General features: G+C 31.9%; 1 protein-coding gene across 7 annotated transcripts in view; it reads right to left on the reverse strand.

Annotated features, from left to right (window-relative positions):
- Positions 1–12,617, reverse strand: part of ROCK2 (Rho associated coiled-coil containing protein kinase 2) — a 123,905-nt gene that overhangs the window by 28,167 nt on the left and 83,121 nt on the right. For all 7 annotated transcript variants that reach the window (XR_012499214.1, XR_012499215.1, XM_074341671.1 and 4 more), the window contains exons 7-17: positions 10,741–10,879; positions 8,681–8,772; positions 7,714–7,873; positions 6,190–6,253; positions 5,537–5,548; positions 3,046–3,125; positions 2,834–2,882; positions 2,127–2,262; positions 1,948–2,039; positions 1,480–1,726; positions 1,006–1,112 (exon numbers count right to left, since the gene is read on the reverse strand). Coding sequence is in view for 5 of the 7 variants with exons in the window: in XM_074341671.1 (XP_074197772.1) it covers positions 1,006–1,112; positions 1,480–1,726; positions 1,948–2,039; positions 2,127–2,262; positions 2,834–2,882; positions 3,046–3,125; positions 5,537–5,548; positions 6,190–6,253; positions 7,714–7,873; positions 8,681–8,772; positions 10,741–10,879 (1,178 nt within the window). In the remaining 2 variants the exon portion in view is untranslated. The remainder of the gene's footprint in view (positions 1–1,005; positions 1,113–1,479; positions 1,727–1,947; positions 2,040–2,126; positions 2,263–2,833; positions 2,883–3,045; positions 3,126–5,536; positions 5,549–6,189; positions 6,254–7,713; positions 7,874–8,680; positions 8,773–10,740; positions 10,880–12,617) is intronic.

Genomic DNA, 12,617 nt, shown 5'->3' on the forward strand with positions numbered 1-12,617 from the left:
ATTATCTTGCATGATCTAGTTCATGCCTACCTCTGAAACCTCACTCTGGCCAGTGAATTCCTCACACTCAACAAGAGGAACATACTGTGGTCCTCAGGGCAGTTTCAGCCTGATGTCTAGTTTTATAAAATTTCATTAGATCATAGCCATGCCCATTTTTTCACATACTTGGAGCAGAGACCATATGGCCTGCAAAGCCTAAAATATTTACTGCTTTTCCCTTAAAAGATTAAAATTTGTTGACCCCTGTGCTAATACGCCAGAAATATTGAACAGTTTGTACTTAAATAAACCTACTATGACTTTTTAATTTTCTATCCTCTTATGTTCACACTGTACTCCCCAACTCAGAATGTGCCTTTATCCTGGCAACCAATCCTGCCCTGTCAGATTAGGGACTCATTCTGTGCACCCAATATACCCTGCCCATACCTCCATCATTCTACTCACCACATTGTACTAGAATTATCTGTGTGCTTTACATTACTTTACAAATTACTCATTAGACTGTGAGATTGTTAAGGGCAAGGACCGCATCCTCATATTTCTAATACATATGATACACTAAATACTTAAATGAACAAATAAAAAAATGCATGAAAATAAAATATTAACTGCATAGAGCCTAGAAATTATTCCTGGCTTACAGTATTTTTTTTAAACTTCTGAATGAAAAGCCATGATAACTTTATGCTATTTTAAAGAAATGGTGTAAGTCAAAAATCCGCGTTTCCTTTGGATGCCTAGAGAGAAGCATCTTCGTTATATATACTCCAGGAGAATCCTTCCCTTCCGAAGTATCTAACATACTAAGGGCTGCTTGTACAGTGTTATAGTAAACCTTAAAATATATATCCCTAGTCTACATAACCAAGTGTAAATATTAAAAAGTCCATGAGTATTCAGAAATATTTTAGTTACTAATTTCCCTTATTTTAGAATGAGTTTTTCAACCCGAAACTCTAGTCATTTTCTTACACAAATACAAAACTTAACATGTTTTACCTTTTCCAAATCAGTAAATCTCTCCTGTAGTTGTCTCTTCTCCACCTCTACTTTTGCTAATAAGATTTTGCCATTCTTTAAATCTTCTTCTAGGCCAGATATTCTACCTAAAATTGTAACATTTTTAAAAACAGTAAACTCATATAGTGTACATATTAAGAATAAAAAATTAAGAATTCATATATTTTAACAGTGTTATTTTTAAGCAGAACTTTTATGATTGTTAGTAGGGTGCTTTAGTTAATCCAACTGGAATCAAATCTACCACTTTCAGAAGTGGTATATTACTAAAAATACTTCATACTATTTGAAGGTAAATCTTTCATTCATAAAATTTTGTTATCAATGTATTTCTTTCTAAATCCTAACTTTACATAACAGAGTAGTATATTCAGTAGTATATTCAGCACATTATCCATCATCTAAAAACACAAATCATTAAGATGAATTCAAGTGCAAGCTCTTCTTTAATACCTTGTAAATCATTAATAATCTCTGATCCATGGGTTCGGTCCCTCCTTTCAGATTCGAGAACTGACTGGAGATTAATAAATTCCTTTTCAAGTTTTAACTTGGCAGTCTCCAGCAGGCAGTTTTTATCTTGTAGATCTCTATTGTTAGATTCCAGCTGCTGAATCTGTTTTGAACATTCTGCCTGGGTTTTTCTTAACCGGGCTGCAGTATCCGATTCTGTTCGCAGCAAAGCATTGGTTTCATCCAGCTGTTATTCCATTCAAAATCAAACAAAACAACAACAAATACAGGTATATATGATGAAAATACTACAATTTATTATCCCATTACAAACTATTTAAAATAGACAAAAACTTAAAAATACTTTCCTAATGATTTCCCTTTTAGAATACTGCGAATTAAAATAAATGTTAACAGACAGTCATAAATAAAATTCAATATACTTATTATACATTGGGATCAACCTACTTGTCTCTGGAGTTGATTCACTTTCTCAGTAGATATCTGAGAGTTCTGATTTCTTTTTTTCAAATCTTCAAGTTGATCTTTTAAACTGTTAACTATGATAAAAAGCATTTTAGTGGCAAGCTTCAACACACACACATACACAAACACTTAGTAAGTATTTAATAATCTACACCACAAACCATCATTTTCCAAATTTCGTTTCTTGTCTGCTTCATGATCAGCTTTCCGCTGGTATTCTGCATTTTTGTGCTGAAGAAGCGCCTTTTCTCTTTCTAATTGTCTTAATGCTGATTCCACATTTTTCCGTAAGTTAATCTGAAATAATGCTTGAGGTTATTGTCAAAGGAAAATATGTATAAAAATCAAATAGAAACAAAAATATTCCAGTTACAGCAAATAGATTATAAAAAGACCTTTAAAAAAGCTATTAACTGCTATTTTGTCAAAACTACATTTTCTATGTTTTTAAAATAGTATACTATTCTTAAATAAGCAAGACCATAAGTGTTCTGTTTACTATTAAAAGTCAAAATTTCCATAACATTCCATCACCACTGAACCATCTTTACTTAATACAAACTATGAGTCTAAATAAAAAAAGAAACAACCGTCAATTTCTATTTTAAGCCATATCATTAACATGAATACAATTTTTTAACTTGAAATATCTATGTATGCTAAATTAACTCATTTGTAAAAACACAACAAAAGTAGGCTATTATTAAGGTTACCCTCTAATCTGAGCTCTGTCCACCAATGATACAAGGCAGATTTTACTATATATCAAGACATGTATTAATATGGTACCAAGAGAACTCTGCAGATAAGTTAGGCATCAAAGCTTTTTATGAACAAAAATGTTAATAAAAGTGTAGAGCAACTTTACCTCTTCTTCTAGCTCCTTTGCTACTTTCTCTAGACGAGTATTAACAGATCTAAAAAGTTTCAAAGGAAACAGTAAATAACTCTCTAACTTACAATAAAGACTTTACCATAAATTGTAAAATAATTATATAATTACTTTGTAGCTCTCCTTTTTTAGTAAAATGTTTAAACTTATATTTTAAAATATAACATTTAATTATCTACACAACATACTTGCACTTCTGCTCTAGTTCCTCTTTGGCTTGTATCTCAGTGCTAAGGTGTTCTTCTAATGTGTACAGTTTTTTCTGAATCTGTCAGAAAGTAAGAAACTGTAATTATAAAGTTTGATCACATTTAAAAGATGAGAGGCTTAAAACAATGAGAATCTTCTCTTTTCTTTCAACTTAATAAGGTATAGTAGTTGCACCTTCTTAATGTGATTTTTATTGACAGAGGGAAAAAAATCCTCCATCTCTTCTTTCTGACTATCTTAGTACAAGTGTATGTATAAACACACTATGTAAACATGAAAACGAGATGCTTTAATTGCAGAATTCTTCTATGATGTCAAGTTTCTTATTCATTATGAATAAAGGATATCCTCTGATATCCTTCATTGTTCTTTTTTAGATTATTTATTTAAAAACACTGTCAACATTTGTGCTTATAAGGTAATAGATAAAAGGTCTATATTTGAAACAAGTATTTGGAATATTTGAACATGCTAAAAATATATTAATATATTCTTAAAATGGGGTGGGAAGGGATAAATTGGGAGTTTGAGATTTGCAGATACTAACTACTATATATAAAATAGATAAACAAGTTTATACCGTATAGCACAGGGAACTATATTCAATATCTTGTAACTTATGGTTAAAAATATGAAGACAAATATATGTATGTTCCTATATGACTGAAGTATTATACTGTACACCAGAAATTGATATAACATTGTAAACTGACTATACTTCAGTAAAAATTTATTAAAAAATAAGAATGTAAGATCTTCCCATTTTCCAGAGAAGACATACAGATAGCCATCAGACATGAAAAGATGCCCAAAATAACTAATTATTAGGGAAATGCAAATGAAATGAAATACACAATAAAATATTAATTACCTCACACCTGTTAGAATGGCTATCATCAAAAAGACAAGAAATAACAAAAGGTGGGGAGCATGTGGAGAAAAGGGAACCCTGTGCCCTGATGATGAGAACATAAATTGGTACAGCCACTACAGAAAATATATGTAGATTCTTCAAAAAAATAAGGACAGAAATACCATACAATCCAGCTATTCCACTTCTGGGAATTTATCTGAAGAATATGAAAACACTAATTCGAAAAGATATATGTCCCTAATGTCCACAGCAGCATTATTTACAATAGCAAAGATATGATGGAAACAACCTAAGTATCCATCGATGGATGAATGGATAAAGACAGTGTGGTACATGTAAACACTGGAATACTAGTTAGCCATATGAAAGAATGAAATCTTGCCATCTGCAACATGGATGAACTTTGTGGGTATTACATTAAGTGAAAGAAGTCAGAAGGTGAAAGACAAAAACTGTATGGTATCATCTATGTGGAAACAAATTTTTAAAAAGGAAAGAAAAAAACAGAAAAAAACTCAAAGACAGAGAACAGACTGGTTGTTACCAGAGGGAAAGGGGGTTGGGGGTGAACAAAATGAGTGAAGGGGGTCTAACGTATGGTGATGGATGATTACTAGACTTTTGGTGATGATCACATTGCAAAGGACACAGATGCAGAATCATAATGCTGTACACCTGAAACTTATATAATGTTACACACTAATTTTATCTCAAAAAAAGAAAAAAAGGAAAGAAAAGAAAAGAAAAAGAATATAAGCTCTTCTTTATATCTTCCTACACTGTGCCAGGCACAACATGGCAAAAAGTTGTCATCAATAACTCTTTTGGATAAATGAGAGCTAATTAATTACAAGTCATCTTGCCATACTTAACTCTTCTTATCAGCCTGATACGTTAATCTTTAAACTAACTTTAGTAGTAGTAAAGTACAGAAAATAGTAAATAATCCATTTTTGGAGCATTATTGCCTTTATAAAGAATAAAATTTTTGAGTTCCTTTTGTGTTTTAAGTATAATAGCAGGAGGCACTTTACAAATATTGTCCCATTAGTTTTAACAAAAACTAAAAAGATGGGTAGTGTTATGCCTATTGAATAAAGAAATCCGAAAAAGGTTAACAGCTAGTAAGTGGCAGTGCCCAAAATAGACCCAAGTCTGTTAGATTCCAAGGCCAATGTTCTTTCCACTATGCTTTATTAGGTTCTCCATGATTTCTTAAATATTTCATGTATCTTAAGCAAAATTGTTTATTTCCCTAGTAAGAAAATATAGGCCAGTAAACTAGTCAAGTTTAACAGCTTTTGGCTGCTACTGCATTAGTATAATTTGATCACAACAGTTATCACAAGCTAATCAAAAGTTCTTGCTGCTAGTTATATATCCTTAATAAATAAAAAGAAGAAAATTACATAATACATATTTTAAACAACAGAGACATAAGAGCAATTATGAAAGGAATACTTGGTAGAAAAAAGGTTGGGAAATTCTCTCTTGGGTAGATGAAGTACTCCAAAGCTAGGTAGAACATGATTATATCAAAACAGCGCCAGAGCGGTGAGTGTTTCTGTTTTTCAACATATTTGACTTCAACATACCTCTTGACTTTCCTATTTAAAACAAAACAAAACAAAAATAAAAATGCTTGTTATGCTCTGTAAAATGCCTAAAACACAAATCATACCAAAATTATCTTACCAATTCTTTTTAGTTTTTATAAGTTTTGAAGAGAAATATGTTTAGCATCCTCATTTATGTGTATATATGTGTGTATGATTTAGCTCTGTATGCAGTTACAAATTATAGATGTCACAAAATAACAGTACATAAAACTTTTTTTAAAAAATTGTAAGAGTTTGATAAAACTATCCTTCATATGAATTGATTGATAAATATTCAAAATTTAAATCTCTCCACTATTTCTGTATTCTTACAGCTAATTATCTATATTCTTTTATAATACTTAAAGTATTTCCTAACTAATAGAAAATACAGCTGCCTGTAAACCTATTCCATCACTTTTGCTACTAAAACTAAGCCTAAACCCACGTATAATTAATTATCTTTTTACTAGCCCTTGGATCTCACACAATGATTCTTGTCAAATATGAATCATTTCAATGTTATGCTGAACTGGACTGCAACAAAAAATGCTATCTAAAAGTAGCATCAGTGAACTTCTAAAATGCATAGATACTACTAAAATACTTGAACATGTGATTAAAACAGAGTAGTAAAATTTTATACATACTTCATTCTTCCTTGACTGTATTGAATCATTTTCTCTACAAGAGGGAGGAGAGTCACTTAATAACCTAGAAGGAAAGGCAGGAAATAAATTCTTTTGCATGTCATTTTAATTCATTTTCTAATACTGAGTTATTCTCAGAATTAAATTCCAACCACGAAGACTTTTTCTTTTCACTTCAATATATATTATTAAATGAAGCTATATTTCCCTCTCATTCTTTCAGATGTTCTAGTCTTAACATTGTTGAGGCTGGAATCACTTCCCCACTTCCTCTCATTTTGAGTAAGTATTTTATTCTTCTTTTCTAGAAATTTTCTAGAAAGGGATGTCTCTCCTCCTTTTCAAAGATAACATCTCTTGATCTCCAGGTCATAATACATAAATCATCACTTCTATTTAACTGTCAGTTTCTCTTAACTGGGTCCTTACTCGCTGCTTATAAAACATGCTTGGGTTTCTCCTGGCACTGATATTCTCATTTTAGTTAGTATTACAATAGTTTTCAGAATACTGTCTTTAGCAGATGAACAACTCATCCTTGTTTGCCTGGGATTTTCTCGATTTTAGCATTAAAGTCCCACACTACATCCTAGGAAACCCCTCAGTCCTGGGCAAACTGTAATGGTTGATCTCCTCAACCATTACATACATGTTAGTATCAAAAATTTCATAAATATGTTTCTCAAATGTCTTTAGTGCTTCACCCAACTATTTAACAGTTTTCAGTGGCTCCTCACTGCCTGTCAAAGTCAAAAGTCTCTTCCCACAGCATATAACAATCAACTGTTTACTATTCTTGCCCTGTCTTTCCCTAAATTCCAATTCCTATCTATTTCTAATCTTATACCCAATACTCACTGACCAATATTTATGGACTGATCCTGTGCCAAGCTCTGCACTAGATGGAGGGATTACAGGCAAGAAAACCACAGTCTGAGTCCTCCAAGTGGTCATACAACAGTGATACACACCCTGTATTTGAGCCCTGCTGGACTAGACTACTCTGCTCCCAACCTATGCTTACATGACAAGCTTTTGCTCCCACTGTTAATTTCCCCAACACACTTACCTAACCTCCCTATGTCTTGGCCACTCAAAACCTTTTCTTATCTTTAGACTAAAATACCACCTCTTCCCTGAAGTCTTACCTGACTTCCCCCTACCCTCATCCCAAAGAGATGTGACTTTTATTTTTTGTCTGAACCATCTCAGATCTTTTTGGTACCTTTCTTAAGGCAAGTATCACATTCTACCCTTCATTATGACTATGTAATTCCCTTATATCCTTCATTAGTTGACAAGCTCCTTCAAAAGCAGGTATTTGGTCTTAATCTATATCCCCCAAAGAATACAGAACACTGCCTTACATTCATTTGTAAATGAATATCATAATAGTCATTGAAAAAATTCAGTTTAAAACAAATTAACACTTTATCTTCCATAATTCAGAGTCTCAAAGTTAAGATAATTCTTTATAGCTAGATGCTAAAAAACAATAAAAGTGTAACAAAACAAATCACATACAAATTTTCTCTATAATAGGTAAATCCTATAAAAGGCAGCTGATTCCCCACAAAAGCTTTAGGAATTGGAAAGGTTTCCACATCTCCTTTGTCATCTTCAATATCATCAAAATTGCTGCTGTCTATGTCACTGCTGAGTTCAGGTACCACAGGAGCTGCCGCTATTAAAAGGAAAAAAAACCAAATTATTTAATAATAATATATATGATGAAAAAATATAAACCACCCTCATCTTGTTTTGTATTACTCATTTTGTATTATTAATATATTAATATTAACATATAGAGATATGTGATTAATTAACAATACTATGATTTACTATAAAAAATTTTAGTAATAGACTATTTTATCATTTCAAAGATTTAAAATTTTGTAGGTGTTTTATGATTATATTAGATCAGTTTTAAACATAGGTAAATCAATTAAATAAGGAAAGCATATATTATTCTAGGTATTAAAATTACAAGCAGTAATAACTTGGTAAACATTCTTTAGCCTTCAGTTTTCTACATTCTTTAAGCAGAAATACTTCTTACTCTTAAGATGAATTAGTATCAAGTACACATAAATTTAAAATGAATTACTATGTTTATCCTAGTATTCACCAAAGTACGGTTTCCATAAATAATTACTGATTCATTAATTCAAATATTTGAATTAAAGAATTATATTTTCCCCAATCTGAAAATTATTAAGGGCCATAAAACTTAGCTTGACAAATTAAGAAACCTATAATATTTATTATAGAAGCAGCAGGAAATAAATACATACTAGTTTGTTAAGATACTGAGGTAATATTAATTTAGTTATAAATATTGCTTCAGAACAAACTGAAATGAAACCTCTCAATTTAAAAATTAGCATTAAGTGTTCCAGACATATTTGTTAATTCAAAAGAGGGATCAATTTTTGAGATTTAAAATGCGCTGGAATGGAAATATTTAAAATATTTAAATTTATTGACTTACTCTCTCTTATGTTATCCCAATTCCACTGATCATTCTTAAAGAAAGGATGTTGCTTGATTTCTTCTACCCCATTTCTCCCAAGTCGTACCTCCCTAAACAACGCAGTTAAAAATTGTATTATAAAGAGTAAGATATTATAAATACAACTCATCTCAACAAGAATCGAAATGAAATAAGGATCACAAATGAGTTTGAGATTAAAAGCTTCAGCTTAAATGTTTCTCAAAAATAAGCAATCTCAATTTTATAGTATATGATAGTAAATGCTACGGAAAAGAAAACATGTTTCCATCTATACTTTGTGTCAAAAGTACATATGAGACTTTTAATTAAAAAAAATCACCAGTGTGTGCCAAAACCACAAGACCAACTTCAGGATGTAAAATGGATGGAGGTGTAACTTTTGACACAGAAGAGTTTTTCAAAATCTCTCTAATAAAATGTTATTTAAAAAATTCTCTCCCCTTCTTAAAAAGAACTCATATATTATGTTTGAAGCTATCCATATTTGCTCTGGATATCTCTATACTTATATTAAATATAAATTATTAAATATAAATATACATTACACTTATATTAAAATTATCATTGTCAACATAAGAAAAATGTTACTAATAATTTTATTCTCTGACCTTTCGAGTTTTCAATGAAAACTGTATGGAAATAAAAACTATCTGTTTTCTTAATATGCCCCTGGAGTTATGTTTAATATAAACATGAAAACCTATGAACTTTAGAGGGAAGTGCTCCTAGCCACACTAATGCCACTAAATTCTGTTTATTAACGTACACTATATCAAACTGTTATATATTTTACGTTTCAACACAAATTATGGTCATCCCCCATCAAGCCCATCGTCCAGTCCTCAAATAAAACATTATACAGAATTTGAGTTTATCAGCATAAATTGTTTATTAATCAGGTAATTAATAATCTTAAAGTTTTCTTTTACAAATCATTGATAAACATATAAAAATGATTAAGCTCTCTCATGAAGAAAAATATAAGTAATTTTCCTTGCTTTGTGTGGAAAAAGGAAAAATTCGTAACACTTAGTTTGATGACAATTAGGGACACAATTATTAATAACGGGGGTCAAATCTGCAACTCAAGTAGGTAGATTTTAAAATGTGCATCCCAGAAATCCACCTTTAAGATTTTTATCCTACAGAAAGTATGCAAATATAAATGTATGAGGACAGTCACTGCAGGACTGCTTGTAACAGCAACTGGCTAACAAACAACAAGGTGTGCGGAGGAGTCATAGCACCTTAGAGCTAGAAATGCCTTTAGCTATCATCTAATCTGATCTCATCATTTGAAGAATGAGTAAAATTATTCCCCTCAAAGTTAAAATAATTTTCCTAAAATCATAAAGCTAGTGAGTTAAGTCTAGACTGAGGTGCAAGCATCCACTGGTATGTCCTGGTCCTTTGGCTCCTATCACAAATATGAAATGGGAAACCAGGAAAGAACTGACTAGAGAGGGCAAGGAAGAAACTCTGAAAAGCTTTCTAGCTTCTCTTTTTGAGGTAGGTTTTCACAACAATGTTCATCTGTTTTGTTTTGAGAAATATAGACTTTCCAGGACAGAGCTGCTCACATTCAAATCCAAATTAAAAGGACTGGGAAGGAGGCACTCCCAAGTCAACCACAGGTATTTTTTAAGATTATTAGTTTTTGAGTATTTATCTACACAAAATGTTCTTCTCTCAAAAGTTATACAATCAAGAGCAATATAGCTTAATCACCTTAGAGGCTAAAATATGAAAAAAACAGTTTTATTTCTCTCAAATGCATTTATTTTACAAAGTTCTATTTTTCTCTTTTTGGACATGAGGGTTAAGATTAGAGTTAGATTACCATTGAGCTGCACATACAAAATGACAGGGGTAACCCAACACCAGGCTCAGAAGTAGGAAAAGGATAAGCCAGAATTAAATGCAATTTGGATAAAGAGAAAGATTGATTTCGTATGTAAATAAGAGTTAGGTATGCTTTCATTTCTATAAATCCAAAAGTTAAAGGATTTTCTACAAAGAAATCAAATGCATATTACCTATCTGTTAAGAAGGCACAGATGAGATTCTTCGCATGTTTAGAAATTTCTGCATCTTCAGGGAAACATAGTGAGTTTTTATGATCCATGATTTTGCTGTACGTCCCTACAAGTGAATCTGCGTAAAATGGAGTGTCTCCTAAAATTCCAAGAAAGAAGACACAGAATGTAATATAGAATACAAACTAAAATTTTTTACCTAATATTTAATATGTTAAATTTAAAATTTTCACATTCATGGAAGAACAAAAGGTCTATGGGGAATCTCAGCCACACATCAAGAATATATTTAAATTTTAACCATACCGATTAACCACTGAACTTTAAGAGCAAAATAAAATCAATACTAGCTCTAGTTAGAATTTGTTGGATTTTTTAATGTATAATAGGAAAAAAAACCAATTTACTGAATAATTTAAAAGATTACTAGGTGGGGTCAGATCAGTGAGTCTTCTAATGCTTCAGCTGAATCAGCCTTTTGAGATTACTCTCCAGAGTTGTGTTGTATAATACAGTAGTCACTAGCCACATGTGGCAATTTAAAGTTAAAATTAATTAAAATTAAATAAAATGAAAAATTTAGTTCCCTAGTCATACCAGCCACATTTCAAGCGCTTGATGTGGCAGGTGCCTACTATACTGAACAGTGTAGAGATAAACCATTTTCATCGTGACAGACTAGACAGTGCAGCTCTAAGAGTTAGATCAGCCCTGTCACTTTACATGAGGTAGCTAGGCCCAGATAGATGATGTGTAATTTGCCTAAATTGACACACCTAGAGTTGAAAATGGCAGAAAGTCTTCCAATACAGTGTTCCTGCTAACTAATGACTGTGATAAAGAGGCAAGTGTAAAGACAGAAAAAGTTCAAGGCATCATTTTGGCCAGTATTCATCTAAAGCCACAAGGGTTAAAGGCCTTGCCAGAATGCCTTAACTACAAGTCCCCTTAATACAAACCAGACTTTCCTAAATCAGCCAAAAAGCGGTACTCGGTAGTTATTGTTTGCAAAGGGTGGTAGAGGAGAGCTTTGAATTCAAGATTTTAACTGCAGTGGATTCCTTTAAATGAAGTCCAGTGCCAACCAACCTGAGCAAGCACCAGAGCAGGCAAAGAATACTGCAAATCAGTGCCATTCAAACTCATTAAATTCAGCTCTAAGTTAAAAACAGTAGTAGGAGGTTTAATTGGTCTCTTCAAATGAGTCATGGGACTTCCTCCAAAGTACAGTATTTTTTAAATCCCTAGGAGACTCTAGGCAAATGAAGGAATATATTCTACTTTCAAAAGATTGTAAGACATATCTCATGCACCATCAGCTAGGACCCAGGGGTGCGGAGAAGAGACAGCTAGCTGAGAATATGTGGTGTGTTTGAAGAGACCCACAACAAAGACAAAGGTCGAAAACAAAGTAGGTCACAGCATGACATGAGACTAGGCACAGCAACATAAATGCTACACATACACAGATGGTCATCAAGAGAAGGCACTTTATGTCACAAAAAGTTCCATGACTAATTGTTACTTAAATTTCTTCTGATTTTTTAAAGCAACAAGCATACTCAGTTATTATACAGATTTTATAGATTTACATTACCAATTTCTTTTAGAGTCATCTCCTAGAGAATAAATTCCCCAACTTCTAAAATTACATTTTCAATTCTAAAGTCATTTCATATAATGATATTAGCCTTAACACATTTGCTTCAGAAAAGAAGACTTAGCTACATCTCGCCTCATCCCTAAGCCAGGTAATTCAGTCACTGGCTACCTTGGTCAGAAGATATTTCTGTGACTCTAGTACTTAGGAATTTAAAAAATGAAATCTATGATATAATAAAAGTTTTGAAATACATGAGCCTTTCAAATTTTGATTT

This window comes from Camelus bactrianus, chromosome 15, assembly GCF_048773025.1.
Source record: "Camelus bactrianus isolate YW-2024 breed Bactrian camel chromosome 15, ASM4877302v1, whole genome shotgun sequence".
NCBI lineage: Eukaryota > Metazoa > Chordata > Mammalia > Artiodactyla > Camelidae > Camelus > Camelus bactrianus.